We start from the raw sequence: 20270 nt of genomic DNA on the forward strand, positions 1-20270 counted from the left end.
GGATTTTTTAATTTAATAAAAAAAGAGAAGAGATATATAATATATATATATATATATATATATATATATATATATATATATATATCATATTTTTATCTGATATATCAAGGAACGATAAATTATATTCACTTCATTCCAAAAATGCTACGTCTCTAGATAATTATTTGAAATTTTCTCCGAAACACCGTTTGATCAGTTTCGTGAGTCACGATTATTAAAACAAGTACGAAAAGAGAGGTTGAGAAACAACCAGGTGGAAACATTGTATTCTCGATTAATACACTCGGTACTGGGGTCCGATAAATGTGTTCGCTTTAAATACATTTATTTATTGTCCGCTCTGTATACGATTATCTCGTCGAAAGGCGCTCTCTTAGGGAACATTGAACGATCCTTCCTCGAATAAACAAACAAATAAATAGATCAACGAATAAGTGAAATTGAGATGCGAAAAACTACATTTATGTATATATCTCGCGCAATCCAATAGAATTGAATCATACATTGTGAGGTGCTCGACTAGAATTAGTGGATCACTCGATACATCAGCTTGATCTCGATAAATGCACGTACATGTGTATGTCCTAAGTGTATGCGCGTATTAATTTATGCACAATAACAGTAACAATAACGACAACAGCGATCATGGTAACGATCAATAATCTCGACATTTCTCTCTCATCCTCGATTGATAATAGAATGATGTGAACGATAACGATGATAATCACGATGCGAAACGCTCAGCGTCTTCAACGTCAATTTTCAAATTTTAATTCAATTATTAATCTCTTTAATATGTTAAATTAAAGTTTAAGAATCAACGGGTTAGGATATATTTCTTATCTTAATCTTTCTGAATGCGTCTCGGCGTTCAACGATTTATATAACAGTGCGCGTACGTATGTGTGTGTCTATAATTGCGCCACTTGCTCGTTATTAGTTCTGCTGGTGGTGCTGGACGTTAACGAGATCTCAGTGACCCCTACAGACGTCCGCACCGCCGCGGTTAGGGCGCTTTGCAGGGGTACGTTCTCGCTCGCCGACTCGCAACCTGTGTCTGCAAAATGAAAATTTCATTAGCCATTAATCGCGAGAAGAGCGAACGGTATTAGGCTAAGTGCACAGAACGCGATGCGCTTAGTACTCTTGGGATTTCCACGGCTCTTCATTGGAGCGTAATCAACTGCGATAAAATAAAAATATAATTATTTCTCATCAATCAATCGTTTCCGGGAGGGCAACAATCTCATTTGAATAATTAAGAATTAAAGTTTAATGTCATTTAATAAGTATCTTTATATATCAGCAATATAAGTAATCTTTCTTGTCCGGTATCTTGTAACGTTAAATTAATAATTGTTTTACGAGCACGTATATAATATTAATTTAATATATCGGTAACGAAATTTCAAATTCAGTTTTTGCACGTCTCTTTTTCATTCCATTCGCAGAATGAGCAAAAGGATCTATTACGTAATCGCTCATAATACAAGTCATGAGAGGGAATGTTCATTTATAATACCGTCACGTGTCGCGGCACGAAATTTCCCGAATTCTCCTCGAATAATTCACCTATAAATTTACACAAGAGAACAAAGGAGAAGCGGTATTAACTTAATAATTTAGCACCGCTTAAGGCGGAATCATCCGAGTCGACCATTAGTGCGGGCGCTCGCTCGCTCGCTCGTCCTATAATCCCTTTCATGATTGCGTAGCCACTGCCGCGTAATAACCAACGATTGTTAATCACAAAGCAACGGTAGGAATATAATGATGTATAGCGCCCCGGATATAATGAACATCGAGAATCGATTGATATCGCGTTCGCAAAGTACATAAATGAAATTTGCGTTCTCTAAAAAAAATATACGAGGATCCGCGTTATAAATAAAACGTTTAATAAACGAAAAGCGCTTCTAAATCCGCGCCAGGATTGGCCCAGATTCCAGCCAGGAACTGTTACATCCATAGAGAGTCGCCGTCACGCTATCGAATATCAAGCCGTCGCGTCTCCCGCGTATCGATTACTTTCTTTCGAATGAAAGCCCCGAATGGGATGACGAAGCGACTCATCGTCGTCGGTTCGGATGTCATATTCCGGATTTTTCGAATGTATCGCGAATCGCGAAGCCGGATTTGCGCTACAGGTCCCCTTTAAAGCTAGCTATCTTGAAAAAGAATCATTTTCATATTTATCCTTATTACTCCATAGAGAAAGGCGTCGCGCGCGATGCACGTGATTATTAAGTTTGCAGATAAAACTTATTTAAATTCGAATAAAAAATTCATATTTTAACGTAATTGTTCTTCCTTTTTGGACAATCATAATTTCTTTGCTATTTTATCTCGGGAATTTCTTGAAAAAAAAAATTGATTTATATATGATATAGATTTATGCTCTTTCAAAATATTACTTTGCATATTTTTATTCCATTAGATAAGTAATTATTGCACACATTATTCACGCGTTATAGAGCGAGACGATATATCGAATGTAGCGGAAAGATAATGCGATCTATCGTATTGTCGCGTGTGTTTCCAGAATAGGAGAGGAAAAGGAACGCCTTTTTCTTCTCGTTTTATCGATTTGCGGGTCGCGGTAAATTGTTTCGACATGAAAAGAAAATTTACGAGAAACTCTCCCTCGGTACGGAATCATATCCTTGAGACCCTCACATTTGGTCATAGACGATGCGCCGGCGCTGCTGCCCTGCTTCTTAAACGTGCTGCCCATGTAGACTTTGCCGCGTATATTTTTTTCAGGCTGGAAGACAATGATGTAGACCTTGGGCGAGTAGAGGCAGACCAGGGTGACGGACGCGCTCAGGCTGATCGCCACGCAAAGAGTGGTGATTTGCGTCTCGTGGGCGTTGCCGGTGCCAAAGTATATCGGCACGAAGGCGAGCCAGATGATGCACGTGGTATACATGGTGAAACCGATGAACTTGCTCTCGTTGAAGTTCTCCGGTATCCTGCGCGTCTTCACCGCGTACACGGTCGAAATGAGAATCAGCAGGGCATTGTACAGCTGGGAGAACAGGAAACTCATATCCTGGATGTTGCACTTGAGGATCACCTGGCGGCGATCCGGATACGAATACCTGGTACCCGGTGGCTCGATAATCATCCAGATCAGCGTGAGCACCACCTCAGGAAAACCATCTCTATCTGTCTATGTGTCTCGTGACGGACGAGAGAAACCGAAAAGTGCGCGAAATAAGGGTAAAGCAATTATTTCGAACCGAATATTGGGATCTTTCATTTTGATACGTATTGCGAGCACGCGAAAGTTCTATTTAGGGATTTACTTTTTTTTATTAAAAATTATTAGAGATACGAGGAAACTCAAATTTTGGAATTTGCAAATTTGCATTCTTTAGATTTTTTATGACTCGATATTTTCCTTTATTATCTTTAAATATGTATTATTGCACGGATAATTAATTCGAAACATTTAATATTGCTTTATAATTATAATGCGATTTTACATTAATTGATTAATCATGCTAATAATCACATATTTCATTTATTTTTATTCAATATACTAATAGCACATGTTATATATTAAGTAAATAAATAAACATATACAATCTCATTAGTCTTTATTAAATGTACTATTGCGTAGCTAATTTAACTAATGAACAATTAATCGCCTTACAATTATACAACCTTTTGTTGCGTCATTTGTTTTAATTAACAATCGCGTGTTTATTTCATTTCATGTCACGCATTACGGAAATCTCGGTGGTTGCAAAATGTTAAATAAATAAATAGATGTAAACAAAAAAGAAATTAACAGTAGCTTGATAGAGACAAGATATAGATACGAAACTTTTCTCAAATAAGCGCTCGGTTCGAAATGGAAACTTTATCCTATCAAGATCGGGATCCACTTACCTGAAAGGCGATCAGCGCGGCTGCGATGCAAACCTGAGAAGTTGGACTGATGTAACGCGGTCTGACGGCGGATCGCGAGGCCGAATCGAAGATCCTGGCGATTCTGTTGGTCTTGGTAAGCAGGGCGCCATACACGGCGCTAAAGCTGACACCGACGCCGAAGCGCTGCAAGACGCAGGTCGCTGTGGTTGGCGTGGCGAGTAGCACGAAGGTGTTTAAGTAGCAGACGAGCACGCCCGCCAGCAGGATCGCGGTGAGCTCTCGTCCGGAGGCACGGACCACCGGAGTGTCGCGATGTTGGAAGAGCAGACACGCCACCGCTAGGGTTGTCACGATCCCCAGGCAGGATATTACCGCGGGGGCGATGGCGAAGGCACTGCTCCACCTGAAAACAAACATCGATCTCTTCATTAATGAATAATAAGTAATTATCTTTCGATTTCTTATCACAAGAATTAAAATAAATAATTTCCTTTTCAAATTTTTATCGGGAAAAAAAATTTTTTTTAATTAAATTCTACTCTTGTTTTAAAATAATCTTTAGACTATTTGGAATAAAATTCTCACTACCAATTCTCATTACCAATTTTTGCAACATTTTGTCACGTATTTTTAGGATCGATAATATCTCCTAACAATGTCAAGGTTCAGTTTAAATCTCGTAAAAAAAAAGAGCGTGAAGGGGCGCGCACCTGATATGCTTGATTGGAAGCTGGTAACAGCCTCGTTTGTCGAGATGCGGCCAGAAACCCGGGCCGCAGTCCATGCAGGTGTACTCGTCGTAGACGAACTCGTACGCCTCGCACTGATCGCACACCCAGCAACAAGTGTCACCCTGTTGCTTCTTTATCATACCTGGCTCGCAGGGCAGAGAGCACGCGGAGATTGGTATGTCCTTCGTCCCTCGCGCCCACACCATCTCCTCCGTGCGAATGTCCAGGGAATTGTACCATTTGCCCACCACCTGTCGAATAGATTTGTCACCGTATGATCCTCACCCACAATACGCAAATTTTCCGATCGCATTCGAGCATTCCGTCCGCAAAATTTGGCAGCTGATCAAATCTTCCGTCGAATTTTGGTCAATTGCGCGTGAAAAAAAAAGAGAAAGATAGAGAGATTTTAATTTTATCGTGGTTAATTTTAATTGTGGATGGAAACATTCATTTCGATAGGATTACATAATAAATATAATTTATTAACATTTTCTCATGTTTATATATTTTGTATAAAAATCTCTTTCGAAAAAAAATATCTTTTTTTTTCGAAAGAAAATTAAATAAAAAATTTCCAATATCTTTTTATGAATATTTTATACGTGAAATTGTGCAATTTAAAAATTAAATTTATATCGTTTATAATTACAACAGTAAAGAAAAAAAAAAAAATATATATATATATATATATATATATATATATATATATAAATTTTGCGTACATATAATCCTTTAAATTATAATAAAATTTCAGTGCATTGCAATTAATTTAAACCTTTTTATCATCGTCTGATTTTTTTATTTTTAAACTCAAATTATTACTTCCGATTCTTTCTTTCACTCTAAACACCGTCATATTTTTCTTGTCCTAGAGCTCGAGGATCTAATTTCGCATCAGTTTTCTCCGATGGAAAGCATTTTCTCGCAAGTTTTCAGGGCTCTCGAAAGTACAACCACGGTGCAACTTTAATTACTCGTTAAAAAGGCAGAGCCACCCCTTTGCGCATTCGTTTCATTCGATTCCGCGTCGCATCATCGATCGCGCCGACTTTACACGCGTATTACCGAAAGCAGACATGTGAAAACCGATATCCAGAATGCCTTCTAAATACCGTATATATCGGTATTTTTTAATTTAATAAACATTAAATATCAAAAATTCTCTCTCTAAAATAATCGTTTGCTACAGAATTTATTTACATCGATATTTAAAATAATAGAAATTATATTATTTTCATTATTAATGCGAGAAATTGGTATAGTATTTCTGATGATACTAATTTTACAATGTCTAAAACTTTGAAGATCCATAGTGTGGCTTTGAATTAAAAAAGTCCATTCTATCAAATATAACTTTGTCTTCGTTAATTCATATTTGAAAAGAGACTCGAAATGATGAAATAAATTTTTCAGGCTCGAGGGATCTGACCAATTTGAGCTTCGAATAGTTGAAATTGTTCGACCACTGGAAAATTCCGTCTCATCTGCGAAAGAGACGACGTGGAAATGAAACTTTATAGAAGCCGAAGTGGCTTTCTCGGGGAGTTCCAATTCAACTTATCATCAAGAAGCGACAGTTTGTTCAATTATGCATCAGCGAATGATATAATAGTATGTGACAATGATTACGGCGTTCCGGAATGAGCCTTACCCGATAGTGATAGCCGTTCGTGCCATTGTTGTTCGTCCCCTTTCGAAAATTGAGGATTTCGTATCGCGCCAGACCGTCCCCGTGCTCGTCGAATTTCACTTCGCTGCCGGCGTCGTCTGTAAAATCGTGACGAAAGTGATAATAGCGGATTCAACTGCGAACCCTGAAACGGCATTCGGCTCTCGAACTGAATTAACAACGTGATCTGACAATAGTTCGCGGAATGTGATATATAACAAAAAGTTTTGACAAAACATTCAAAAATTACTTTAAAAAATAAAAAAATATACCAAAAGCACAATACAGATGGAATATAGAATCGTGATAGTTTTTGCTAATCGAGTATTGATTCAGCAAACAACCGGTTTTACGTTTGATATAAAAGTTTAACCGTGCTATTTCGTGTTATTTCACTTTTCGAAAAGTTTTTATTCCCGTCGAGAGAATGAAGATTTAAGATAAATATTCAATTTTCTTACATTACGACTATCATTATATCATTTGATGCTATTCCTTTAAACATTTCTTTAGCATTCTTTCCTTCCGGCATTCTTTTTTTTCTGACATTCTTTTAGCACTCTCAATGGAGAATGATAAGAAGAACGGGAGCGATAAAAGACGGCGGACAAAGGAGGCAAACAAATGGCGCGTCGCGCCGTCCCTGATTATTTCGCCGTTTTATGCAGCGTCGTTTCATCGGACTCACCTACAAAGGACACGTTCAGCAGATAATTCCTATAGAACGCGCCACGATCGTAGTTGGCCATTGATGGGCACAGGCCCTCCTCGCGGTCGCGGCAGAGATCACGGCGTAGATTATGAAGCGCCAGAGCAAACGCATACACCGCGTCCACAACAAACTGCACCTTGGATTCCTGCTCGTAGCCGCTCGCCGCCGTGAGTCTCAGCTTGGGCGAGCATAGAGCGACGTTCTGATTGCCAGAATTAGCAGTCCTCCATACTGCCTGCTGAGTGAAACGCTCCATGGTCGCTGTGTTCCTCCTCAGATTGCAGCTGAATACTTCCTCCCAATATTCTCCAAACCACGGATTTCGCCGATTGTTGTCGGGAGTGAGCGACGCCATGTACTCGTCAAAGCCGGGGATGTTCTCCGATTGTAGCTCGACGGTGATGGCGCCCTCGGCCTCTTCTTCGAGGCCTTCGACCAACTTGCTCTGTCGGCCCCAGCCGTCGCTGGCCAACCACTGCAGAGATATTCGTAGTTTATCATTGTTTAAGAGAGAAGATGATATCATAGAATCCCGTATCTTGTTTTTTAAATAAAAATTTCATCAAAAAAATGTGTGGGGAAGAAATATAAATTTTATAATGACGGAAATATAAATAAAGACGCGCGAAAAAGGGAGGTTTCATGTTACCGGGGATTCTCCGGGGGAGCTTTTCTCCTACATCTCTGACCTGGAACGGCTGGCTGAGATTCAATCGCTTTGCAGCTTCAAGAATACCGCGGGCGTCCTCCGCCCGAGTAAAGAGAACAATTGCGCGGGCATTCGGCTTCTTGTTCAAACGTTGGATGATGTCATCGTACACTTTGTTATCCGCAGCGCTGGGCACCTTGAGGGCCGCCGCAATGCAGACGTTCCGTTCCGTCGCCTCGCGTGTGAACACCTCGATACCATATTCGCCGTAGCTGCCCTCCGAATAAACGGTGGAGACGTAGGACCAATTGGCGCTCTTCACTACGTCCACTAAGGCGATCGACTGGAAGGTGTCCGGTGGTACCGTTCTCGCGAAGTAATCGAACCTGAAGACCATCAGTGAACGTGACACATTGAGAACTGGGTTGAATTCTATACGTGATTGATCGTTTGATAAATAATCGTGGATTTTCGCGAAGCTATTAGAATGATTTTTATTATTAAGAAATTTATTATTTTTTATTTCATATTATATATATATATATATATATATATATATATATATATATAGAGAAGAGAGAGAGAGAGAGAGAGAGATATATTTATACATGCATATATTTATATATTATATATTTATATTTGAAAGACGGTAGCAATTTTTCTACGAAATTATTTTAATCAAGAAAAAATTTATTTTTTTTAATCCTGTATCATTAAGAATTAATTCTGTAGATTAATAATTAATTAAGAGATCAATTAGTGTAGGAAATTAATAGTTAATAATTCATAGGATTAATTATGAAAATTCGTAGCTCTTAAATATTGGCCAATTTTCCCATCGTACGTTTAAACTGTCGTATCTTCAAATATGTACTTGTTAAAGTCATATACAACGACTGTTTAAACAGGGGTCGGAAGAGTCTTCTAATGACAATCATACACGACGTCGGTAAACAGTGTCACAAACTGTTTGATAGAAATGTCAAAAGTTCACATTAATTACAGTCAACGTCTTATCCGACGAATCGACGATTGTTAAAGCCAATAATTGAAGAGTTTCCAGGGCATATCTCTTGAATTCGTATTTCCAGAAAATTGGAGATTTAAACATTTAATGTAAGTATTTTGTCGGCTCGTAAAATGTTATCTCACCATTTTTAATAATTTTATATTTAAGTCAATTGCAGAGTTTTATGAATTTATGAATTTTTCTGAAAGAATTAAAGTTCATTCAGAAAATATGAATTTGGAAAAAAGGTCTTTCAAACACGGAATCGTGAAATAGATATTCACAAAATATGCATTTCAATACAATTAAATATAATTGCGAATACAAATTTATATAATTAATTATCTCTTCACAATTATAATCTGAAAATTATTTATGTCCGTTAGTGCAAAAATTGTTTCATTATTTTTTTGATAGTTATTTTATCATATTTATTTTTATCATGTTTATTACATTTTATCAAATTTTGTTTTATTAAATTCTGTTTTATATAAAATTACTAATTTAAATTTTCAAGAAAGAAAAATAATTTTTTAACGGGAAAATTCTGTATAAAATTCTGTATATGTATTTCTACGTAACTTTATTTTTTTTACTTTATTCAACAGACACGACGAGCTTTTTTTAATTAATCTAATATTTATGAATATAAAAATACTATAATTTAAGCGTCTAACTTTAAGGAGAGAGATCTACCTGGTCTTATCGCTGAGCGCCTTGGCCGTGGAAGCCGGTGATATTTGAGGGATGTGAAAGAGCCTGAGCAGATTCGCCACCTGCAGCGATACCGAACTGTAGGAACCGCCGATCACCCCGAAGATGGGCCCCGCGCTGGCAGTCTTTTTCACTCTGGGCGTCGACCTATCCGCGCACTCCAGCACACTGATGTCGATGTTGGACAGAGAAGCTCTGACGAAATGCAGGCTCTGATTGAGCGCGTACGTGTCACGACCACAAGTATCGAGGATGTGCACCCCCAGCGTGACCCCCGGCAGCACCCGTTCCTCTCGATTGATCTGATCGACGGCGAACAGCATCGCCTCTAGACGTTGGACTCCCCGATGATAGATATTGGGCCCGCATGCGGTGCCGCCGCCCTTCTCGTGTACCGGGAACAGTCCACCCAGGACGATGTCGCCGGGTATCAACACCGCTTCGCTATGCATCCTCGATTGCATCAAGGATACCGTCGATAACCGCTGAAGCGACAAGGTCAGGAGCAGCAACGGCCAAGGCACGCACTCGTGCATCTTAACCGCCGGCTGTGGTCTGCCTGTGTCACGCTATCCTTGACAGTCCTCGCTTCGTCGGAATCTAGGATCTTCGATCCACCTCGCCCGTTACATCTGTCAAGATGAGTCTCTTATCTCGAACCAAGCACCTATTTCGGAGATGAAACAGCTTTCGATCCTTCGCTCGTCTTTGCCCGAGAGTAGATTTTTATGTTTCGCATTGATCGAATGATCGAATCTCTCTTGTATGATTCCTTACTAACGAGTTGAATCCTCACGCCCATTACGGTCCAATTATAGCGCAATTAAAATTTAAAAAATTTATTTCTCGAAACACTACTCCCTACTCTGTACTTACCGTATTCCCCGCAGATGGGATCCCCGACGGTCCATTAACGCATCGTCGATTCGCGGCGCGGTAAGAGGCCGGATTTCTCGCCATCGATTCCGGGTAAACGCGCATCGACCGCGAACTTCTGCTTTTTGACCTTTCCTCGCGCAACACGCACTTTTCCGCATCCCTTCCCGCAAGCTGATAGTCCGGGGAGAATCGACGTCGATTCCCTTTAACGATCACTTTCGCTTCCTCTGTGGAAATTCTTCTTACGTTATATCTATATATATATATATATTATTTCTCGGATTCTTGCCAAGTTTCTTCCTTTTTCACTCGTCAAACGCCGGCTAAAGAAGAACCGTACACAAATCCTCCCTAAGATTCTCTTAAAGAGGGACTTTAAGCTTTATATCCGATGCGATTATCTTCAGACGCCTGTTGTTCCGATAAACGATTCCGGAATTGAGAGAGGCGGGCGAATATCGGAAGACTTAGATTCCGGAATAATCATTCGGTGTCGTTGTCAGTCTCCGTGTCGGGACTATCGAACCAAATTCTTCTCTTTTAGAGTTAGGATTCCCTTGAATTTTCGAGTCTCCTTTTTTTTCTCGTTCCTCCTCTAGTTCTTCCGTTTTTATTGAGAGATTCACGATTCTTCTTTTTTTTTCTATAAAATATTCCTTTCGTCGTTATTGAAACAAATGACTTTTCCTCTTTTTCTTTTTTTATGTAATGGTATTTTTTTGTTCCTATTAAGACACACACGATTTCTTTTCTTATTTCTAATATTATATTTTCTTTGCTACTATCGAACGTATCGCTCTTCCACACACAGTTTCGTACCTTCTTTCAAATAGTAAATTTTCGACTCGTTAAACGGATTTAATTTCACCGAGATGAGAGCTTAACGAGCTCGGTGACGATGGTCGTGGTCTGGCTTTAAAGTCGAGACTGCCCCGGCGTATCGACGTAATATTGTTTTGAATTTCAAAGTGACAAAGACTCGGTTGAACGACGAAGTTGCGCGATCGCTTGTCTCGCTCTCGATCTTCATTTCTCATGCTCATGGACTCGAGATCAAGGAAGTCGCACGTAGGGATCGCGCGAAGAAATAATCTTCGAGAATCCTGCAAAATTCGAAGATTTGGTAGATTAGATTTCTCTATTTATACGCATGCCGTTATATTAGTAATCTCATGTATATAAAATTACATCGGATACATCGATCGTGACAGGAGGTAGGGTAACGCAGACTTTCCGGGATCCCGGAAAGATTTAATCCCTGTATATATACATATATATATATATATATATATATATATATATATATATCGTCTTTAATATATATATATATATATATATATATATATATATATATATATATATATATATATCGTCAAGAGAAATCATCGACGACATCGACGGAGGTGACTTCCGTGGGAGTGGGAGAACTTTTATCGGCTTCTCTCTCCTTCGCGTATCCGCTTTTCGGACTAATAATTTCGCCGACAACTTCCGGCCTATGATTGCCTAGGAAACTGCTAATGCGCGCACGCCCTACATGCATCCCGATGCAATCAGTAGAGGGGGAGGGGGGAGGGGGGGGGGCTGGCATCGAGTGTATCGACGAGAGTAAAGGACGAGGAGAGGATGGGTGAAATCGGGCAAGGGCAAGGGCGCGGATATTCCTATATGAATACACCCTAATATAACGGGGGAAACCTATATATCGAGATTGCCCCGTAATCTCGTAATCGCGTTCGACGGAACGGACGGCGGAAATTCACCCATCCTCTCTCCTCTTCTTTCCCTTTCGGGATGTAACCGCGCGGAAATAGCTCGCAGATGCGACGACACGAATATGTAAACACATGTAATATGGCGAATCCTATCGAGGATCGCCTCGATAATCCTACAACGGGGTTCGATCTGACAACGAGACGTGGACCTAGGAAAATGGGTGGAAATGGGAGGGGGGAGAGAGGAAGATCTTTCGTTTCTACTTCTCGGAAGTAGAACCTATAACCGCATGGAAATGGCTCGCAAATACGAGGGCGCGATTATGTAAACACATGTAATATCGCGAATCGTATTCGAGATTGCTTCCGTAATTCCGTGATCGTTCGACTTGACGATGAAGCATGCACGCGCGTCCGGAGAGAAAAGTCCTCTTTTCGAGGAATAACTGCGTGGAAATAACGTGGAAGTACGGGAAGGGGATGAGGGGATGGGGCGCGAAGGGACGAGGCGAGCACCGAGATTGCTTCCGGTTGTGCATCGTCGCTAATCGACGAGCATCTTTGATGTTAGACAAATCGCGAAAATGCGGTGGAAGAAATCAAATCGACAATTTTATCTCATCCGACTATCTTATTACGTGAGGAAAGGATTAATGTAAATTGACGATATTTAAAGTGAGAAGCGACACGTGTATGCGCCTTCTCCTCTTTAAGATGTACAGTTTTTGTTCACTATATATAATCTATTTACTCTCAAATCCTACTAATAATAAAAATTGTAGATTGAAGAAGCGTGATTTGTTTAAAAAATACTAAAAAGTATATTTAATGAAAAGAAATTGATAAAAAAATCCAATTTAATACTTTATGATTTTATGAGACTTTTACATAAGTTTTGCTAATCATCTTTCCATTAAAACGTGGAAAAGGCTCGGCAATCAAGATTTATAGTAAAAAAAAAGAGTAGAAGCCAATATATATAAGCTTTTTTCCTTTTTACGCTAATATAATTTTCCCTAATAATTAAATTTCTATCTTAAAAAAATGAATAAATGAATAATAAATCGTTCTATCGCGTGATATTTATTCAGTATAAATATTTAAATATTACATGTTTATAAAGAATTAAAAAAATGTAATTTGAATTTTTTAATAACTTGATAATTTTTTCCATAAAATATATTTGCAATCTTTTTATGTTTTATAAATGAAGCTAATAAAAAATATATATATAATGAATTTTTATATATAAATATACAAAATTATAAAATAAAACATATATAAAATAGAGTTTATAATAAAAAAATGATTCGAAAAATCTATAATATTATTTCCAGGAATAATAATTAAAAAAATTTCTTTTTTTCTCAACAACTCTCCTTAATAACTTCTTTGTAATTTGATAATGTTAACGCTTGATATTCGTACCGATAATTGCTGCACCTCGGTGAAGTTCATTATGACAAGATGTTAATCGATCCATCCAACGATTCAAGAGAGAACGGGTAGATTTTGAAGTATATTATTTGCACTCTTGATTGGAAAGCAATTTTCGTAAACAAATCGATCTTTTTCGTATACTTTTCACGTCGCGATTTGTCCTATCGAATTGTTTCGCGTCATGCGCCGCTCTTGGCGATACGATCTTTGAAAATTTCAAAGTCAAACAAATCGAAGTCGGATCATCACAAGCTTCGTTTTCGACTTGGGTGTCGCGCGTTAATCAGCCGCGATCGATTTTCGACAAGGGCGAGAAACAACGAATCCTCGCTCGTGCTGTCTCGACGCGGCACGTCCTTCCCTTCGACTTTCCCTCTCGTTCGTTTCGTCCTTTACTTTCTCCGCGAGTCGCCCGCGTAAATCCCGCCAGTCGGATGGAAATCGGGAATATTTTTATCGTCACTCTCTTATCCTTCCGTAAATCTCGGTGCGATAGAGCAAGTGAAAAGTCTCGAGTCTCGTTATTGCGTTTTCCCGCCCTCCGCGATTACTTGGAACGTCAAGCCAGGATCAACGAGAATCGACACTTTCTTTTTATCATTTCGAATCTCGCGATCTTGTGACCCCGTGCTTCGACGCTTTTCGCGATTTGACAGATCGTTCCACGGAATCTCGCGATTTTTCGAATCACAAAGAGAGAAACGCACTTCTTATTATCGCAAATTATTTTTCAGAATCTCACGAATGTTAGGGGGATCCTGCAAAAATTTTCGGATTCGCGAATGCGAGATAAAGAGAGAGAGAGAGAGAGAGAGAGAGAGAGAGAGAAAAGATCGTTTTAAGTGGTTCGATGAAACCCGGAGACACCCTTGCACGTCTCGCTTTTAATCCCGTTCCCTCCAACCCTTCCTCGATCGATAATCGATTCCATTTAACGGGGGATGCTTCTTCCGGGGGCGCGAAAGTCTCTGTCGTTCCTCTCGTGAACGATTGGAAGTCTGGAAGTTCTCCCCGTGTTCTCCGGAAGTCGTAAGGAAGCGAAAGATAACGCGTGAGCAGGGATGACGTCGCGCGATCGCAGCCGCCACAGCACGACTGGCCGAACGGGCCAGAACGAGCGGACCACCACCCCCTTCTCGAGCCACCCTCTCTCTTCTCACCGACAGTGCCGTACGTATAATTTTCCCCGCTTTATGCGATCCTCTTTTTTTTTTGCCGCCCGCAATTTTCCGAGTCCGCAAACCCCGCGGCAAAGCGAACGCGGAACGCTCTTTCTCTCTCTTTCTCTTTCGAGTGAAATTTTCCGGAGCAAAAGGCACGTGTCGACCTCTCGAGCCGCCCTTTTTCCACTCGTTCCCTTTCCTCGTCATCCGCTCCGGGACAAGAACCGAGGTGAAGAGCGTTTCTCGGCATCGCGTCGTAGACGACGTCGTTAAAATTTTTCCTTTTGCCTCCTTTTGCAGTCTTTCTCTCTCTCTCTCTTGAGGCGAAGGGTGGTAACCTTACTTGAAACACATACTGAATGCATTATCCGACTCTGAGCTTGAAACACGAACGCGAGAATTTCTCTCGTCTTTGTTGAAGGGAAAATTGAATTTTGACATGACGGTGTCAAGTATCATCACGCGTGCGCCTACAGTCGATTTTTTTCAATTAGTTTCCGCAAAAACTGAAATATAATATTGGGAAAAAGGGGGAAAGAGTATCGTATTGTCCCAAAAAAAAAATATTCACGAGATAAAGAGAGACAGATCAATCTCGTTGCCTAGAAAGCTAAGAGAGAACGAAGAAGAGAGACGTTTACAAATCAAATCAATCATCGCTCTCTTGTTACGAAAGATATACAAAATAGCTGTATTATGTGCTTTGACATTGTATGAATGGAACTTTAATTTTACACTACATCCGTTATGCTTGAATTTTAAATTTTCTGCAAATACTTCAACGATGTACAGATATATAAATTATTCAAGATCTTTTGAAAGCAACAGAATTTCTTATCATTACGCTGATATATATTTTATGTTAGCGAATTTTAAATCGATTTCTCTTCAACGAAAGTGTCAGGCTCTCCATAATTTTTTTTTTAATAATTATATAACGATTAAAATTATGAGTTTTTTTCGAACTCATTAATTATTAATATTCATTACTTATTAATTATTAAACTCACTTTGAGAAAGAAATATTTGAATTAAGTAAAATAAAATATTATTTGGATTAAATATATATAATTTGGATTAAATAAAATTTTCTAATTTTTGAGAATTAAAATCTCGAAACAATTTTTTTAATTTTCTAAAAGTCTACAAATTTCTAGAATTCCGAAAATTGATAAATCAAGTAATTAATGGATTTTTAAGAAATCTCGAATTTAGTAGTATCTTCTCAGAATCTTCATAAAAACATTATACGTTTGGAATTTTTACATTCTTTTGCGTAAAGTGCCGAAATTTCGACCGTAATCCCATATCTCTCTCCGTCGTCGGATCATTGCGTGTTGCAAATAGGAACGTCATGCTGCACAAAGTCCAGCAATAGGGATAAGTCATTTTATTGATCCGGGCTTAATATCGCGCTCGTAGGCTACCTGCTCGCTCTGCTTGCTAAGTTTTCTCTTTTTACGGTAAAAATATATTTGCATATGTATATGCATATGTGTTACGTATATATGTACGTATGGCATATATCGATGATATCGCGCACAAATACGTAAAACAGATAATGAAAATGTCAATATAACAATGGGACGCGCGATTTACGCGATATGCGATGATGCGTCTTCCACGCACGCAACTTTTCGCATATTTCGAAATTCCCTGCTAAATATTTGGATGCATGAAGATACTATGTGTAAATTCATCTCTTTCGTTTCGCGTTATCAAGTGAAAGACTCGATTATGAATTGCGTTATATAAAGTATCCGGAGAGTTTCGTGACATTTAAAATTTATTCGATGGATTCTCGAATGCTTATTTAGAGTCGATTTTTTTATTCCTTATTGTAAACTTTCGATTCCTCCCGCGTTACGAATCTCGAATTAAAATCCTTTTAAATCCTACGAAAGCTTTCTTGATAGAAATCTCCTTAACGAATCGGGAATCTTGACTTTTTAATTACTTTTATTACGGATCTCTACTTTCTAATGTTGTATGCCTTTATAATTAAACTATTAATTAAAATTCTTTCAAATTTTTTTATTTTATTGATAGATTCTTTCAACTTGATGTAAACTTTTTATTATTTTTGTAAATTTTTAGTTTTAACGAATATATATCTTCTTTAATCAAACTTTGAATTAAAATTCCATTAAACAATTAATATCTTGATATGTTTTGATGAATTGATAGATTTTCTAATAAATTAAATAAATTTAAAATCACTCTTCATTCTTTACTATAAATTTTCGTTAAAATGTTATATTAACAAATTTTTTATACACATGCAATTTATATTTGTTTTCTCATTATTCTGTTTTTCCTGTTTTTATTATATGTATATCGTAAACAAACTTCTCTCTCTCTCTCTCTCTCTCTCTCTCTCTCTCTCTCTCTCTCTCTTTGTTGATAATATATCGTGGAAAATTTAAAAATTTATAGCACGTGTAAATTTCTCAGAAAACTTTAGAATCTGCTTATCAGCTTATTTTTTTCAAAAATTATATGTTTTCAGAGAGACATTATTAGGTATTTCGATTCAACTTAAATCTCTCCAGATAGGTTCATTCGAGACAATTTCGAACAAGTTTATTTCTACTGAAAATCAGAGATCGTACCTTTTTGGGGATTATTATCCATATTAGAGTGTTTAATGTGTCCGAGATTTCGAGGCTATTGCGAGGATACCTCCGTTGCGAAACGCGAGTTGGGACTCGCGAGGGATTATACGTAGGAAGATTGACGGTAGGAAATGGAACGGCGTGGCAAATACGACAATGGACACATAGAAATAGAGAAAGAGAGAGAGAGAAAGAGAGAGAGAGAGTGTTCTGGCATGAAAAGCTCAGTTCGCTCGGGGCACGAAGCTATTTCACTTAATGCGGATGCGAAGAAAATGCATATCGCGAAGCACCGTTACGTAAATCTCTTCATCCTATCCAGATTTTCCTATTTTATTACGAAATCCCAGAGAGAGAGAAAGAGAGAGAAGGGGAGAGAAGAAAGAAAGAGAATGAATAAGTTCCTATTCTTAGGCGACAATCGTGTAACTCATCGTGTTACATGTTCCTTACCGATACGTCACGTACAAATATAATACTTTTAGCCGCAACCGGAATTAGGTCGCAAGAAAATATCGACGGCACGCGCCATAATTAGGATAAGCGTTGCAACATGAAATATCAAAGAAAAGAGAACGACTTTTTCTCGCGCATCACATGTGTGTGTATGTGTGTGTGTATGTGTTAGTTCTCGGATGAATTTTAATTTTAGAGAATCGTATTATTCCGCGAAATAAATATATTCGCGCTACCACACAGGTTCGCGCAATAGGTTTGCACAATCAAAGACAAACAATCGTTATCGCGTGACTTAAAAATTGTAATGATTATAATTATTATTATTCTTGGATAAAACATTGATTGGTGTTCGAACGCGATTCGCGTAATCGATGATGATTCAATCTTGTGTATCTGTTTCCTGTTGCGATTTCCATCAAGCGTCATTAATTCTATTAAGAGCTTTCGATACTAAGAATATCGGTAAAGAAAATTCATAAAAATTTATTATTAAAGTTTTTCCACAGAATAATTTTATTCGCGTTACTTTTTATATAAAAGAAAAAAAAACTATTTTTTACATTCTAATATCGATTATTTTTTACTTTATTATTAACGCGCTGTAAATTTTATTTTATTATAAATTCTCTATATTAAATATTTTTCTTGAAATCTGAAACTGTTACAGCAATATGTTTTCATGTCTGAAACATGCGATACGTGCCGAGCATCGATATTGCTCTTTCTAGGATTTAATCGAAATCGGAAAATTCCGATTTGTCGCGAAAACTGTCATCGATTCAACAAAAATAAAAATGCGCCCGTTAATTAAGCCGTCGACCTACATGCGACCTATTGCGATATCGTTCTTAATTTGTACCGTAAAACTGATCAATATTAGGCGTTGATTATTAATCGCTTCTCGCCGTGTATAATTATTGCGAATGTCGTCGTCATTTATTCCGCGAAATAGAATCTATTATAAACGTTTGTACCGATCGATTCTAAACTGCCAAAGCGCAATTCTACGAATTTTATATCCGATGCAGATTTATATAATTGCAAAATTTTTCTCCACACATTATTCTAAGTAAAGAGAGTCACTTTGAATAATTTAAAAAAATTTACATTTTGGAAAAATTTTTATTTTAAAGCTAAAACTGTAAAATTTATTTTAATTTTGAATCAACTATGAAATTCATCACGATATCTCAATCATGCTCTTTTGCCTCGGGATCATTGATCCTCGCGCACGTGGAGTTGAATCGTGAGCGTCTAACAGTAGATTTTTATACTCCCGATACATCTGATTATCTTTTTAGAACGAAATAGAATTGAATAGAAAAAGATGCGAGGACGTGGGTCGAATAAATGGGACGGATCTTGTTATTGATTTTCGTTTCTGTAACAGTGAATAGGAGATATCGCACGATCGCACGACATTGGTTTCTTCGAACGAGTCTTTCTCCAACGAATTTCTTTTCCCTAAGAGAGAAAGGTTGCAAATAGCAACATACCAAGTATCTTGATTTATCTTTTCGAATTTGCCTTGAGATGCCAATAAGTCGTCCATGCGTATGTTGACCGATAAGATAACGTCGAAGTCACATCCTCATTATTGTATACCTCGCTCTGATAAGAAAAAAATAATGAATTTAGACATGAACAAATGTAGACAAACAGAATCGCATGATTGCATAGCGAGAATTTATTTCAAACGTAAATACGGAACATCACAAAAAATGCGATTCCAAACATGCGATATGAAATATATATATGTATATATATATATATATATATATATATATATATATATATATATTGAGATATTAAAAATATTGATTATTTTATATATTATAAAACATGTTATTTTGCTTTTAATTATATTATTGCGTGTAAAGTGAGATACAATTGTATCAAAAATAATATCTCAGGTTTCCGGAGTGTATACTATAATTACATGCCATAGGTTTTTATAGCATACATAAATTATCACTTTATATTTCGCTTATATAATACATATATTTAAGAAATATTGTGTTTGGAAAGAGAAAAAAAAGGGAGGAAGAGAGAGAGAGAGAGAGAGAGAGAGAGAGAGAGAATATTTTGTGCAGAAATTACTATTTTATGAAATATATAAATGTGATATTTGCCATACAATTCTCTATTTTACTACTCTTATATTCAAAATAATATTTCGCTACTTTAATAAGTGTCTTCATCATTCGCCTAGATCATTATTTACATGTGGAATAAATGAAAAGATCAACATTATATATTGTGATAACAAATAAATACAATTTATTTTCTGTATCTCTCAAAGTAAGAGAACTCTTTAAATTAAGCTCGTAAAACGTTTGAAAATGAAGAAAGTACCTTTGATCGACTAGTTTCGATGCATCGCATTTCTTGTCGACGATTATCAACCGCGATCCGCCATGGCGGGGACGCTTTGAATTCGACGCGACGCGATGATGGAAACGTCGACGTTCCACTTGCCGGATTCCTCCAGGTTCCTCGAAACGATGAAGAATCGATCGTCTCTCGTAATCTTCGACACGTCGCACTCATCTTATCACATCACTCCCGCCTGTAATTTCTCGAGACCGCGTTCGAAACCACTCGGGAAACACGTCGCGCGCGACCGTTACACC

General features: G+C 37.8%; 1 protein-coding gene across 5 annotated transcripts; it reads right to left on the reverse strand.

Annotated features, from left to right (window-relative positions):
• Positions 1-75: 75 nt before the first annotated feature.
• LOC126856467 (metabotropic glutamate receptor) lies at positions 76-20259 on the reverse strand. Of its 5 annotated transcripts, none has more exons than XM_050604989.1 (11): positions 19993-20259; positions 19134-19248; positions 10243-11348; positions 9349-9998; positions 7684-8029; positions 6971-7469; positions 6265-6380; positions 4590-4861; positions 3898-4282; positions 2677-3148; positions 76-1057 (listed from the first exon to the last, which is right to left on the reverse strand). In XM_050604989.1, exons 4-11 carry the CDS (start codon positions 9900-9902, stop codon positions 912-914), a joined length of 2790 nt encoding a protein of 929 aa, XP_050460946.1. In that variant the 5' UTR covers positions 9903-9998; positions 10243-11348; positions 19134-19248; positions 19993-20259; the 3' UTR covers positions 76-911. The 5 variants fall into 5 exon arrangements, with proteins under 5 accessions (XP_050460946.1, XP_050460943.1, XP_050460944.1 ...); XM_050604986.1 differs by having other exon boundaries at positions 9349-10033; XM_050604987.1 differs by lacking the exon at positions 19134-19248 and having other exon boundaries at positions 9349-11348.
• Between the last annotated feature and the right edge of the window lie 11 nt (positions 20260-20270).

Source organism: Cataglyphis hispanica, chromosome 19 (genome assembly GCF_021464435.1).
Source record: "Cataglyphis hispanica isolate Lineage 1 chromosome 19, ULB_Chis1_1.0, whole genome shotgun sequence".
Lineage (NCBI taxonomy): Eukaryota > Metazoa > Arthropoda > Insecta > Hymenoptera > Formicidae > Cataglyphis > Cataglyphis hispanica.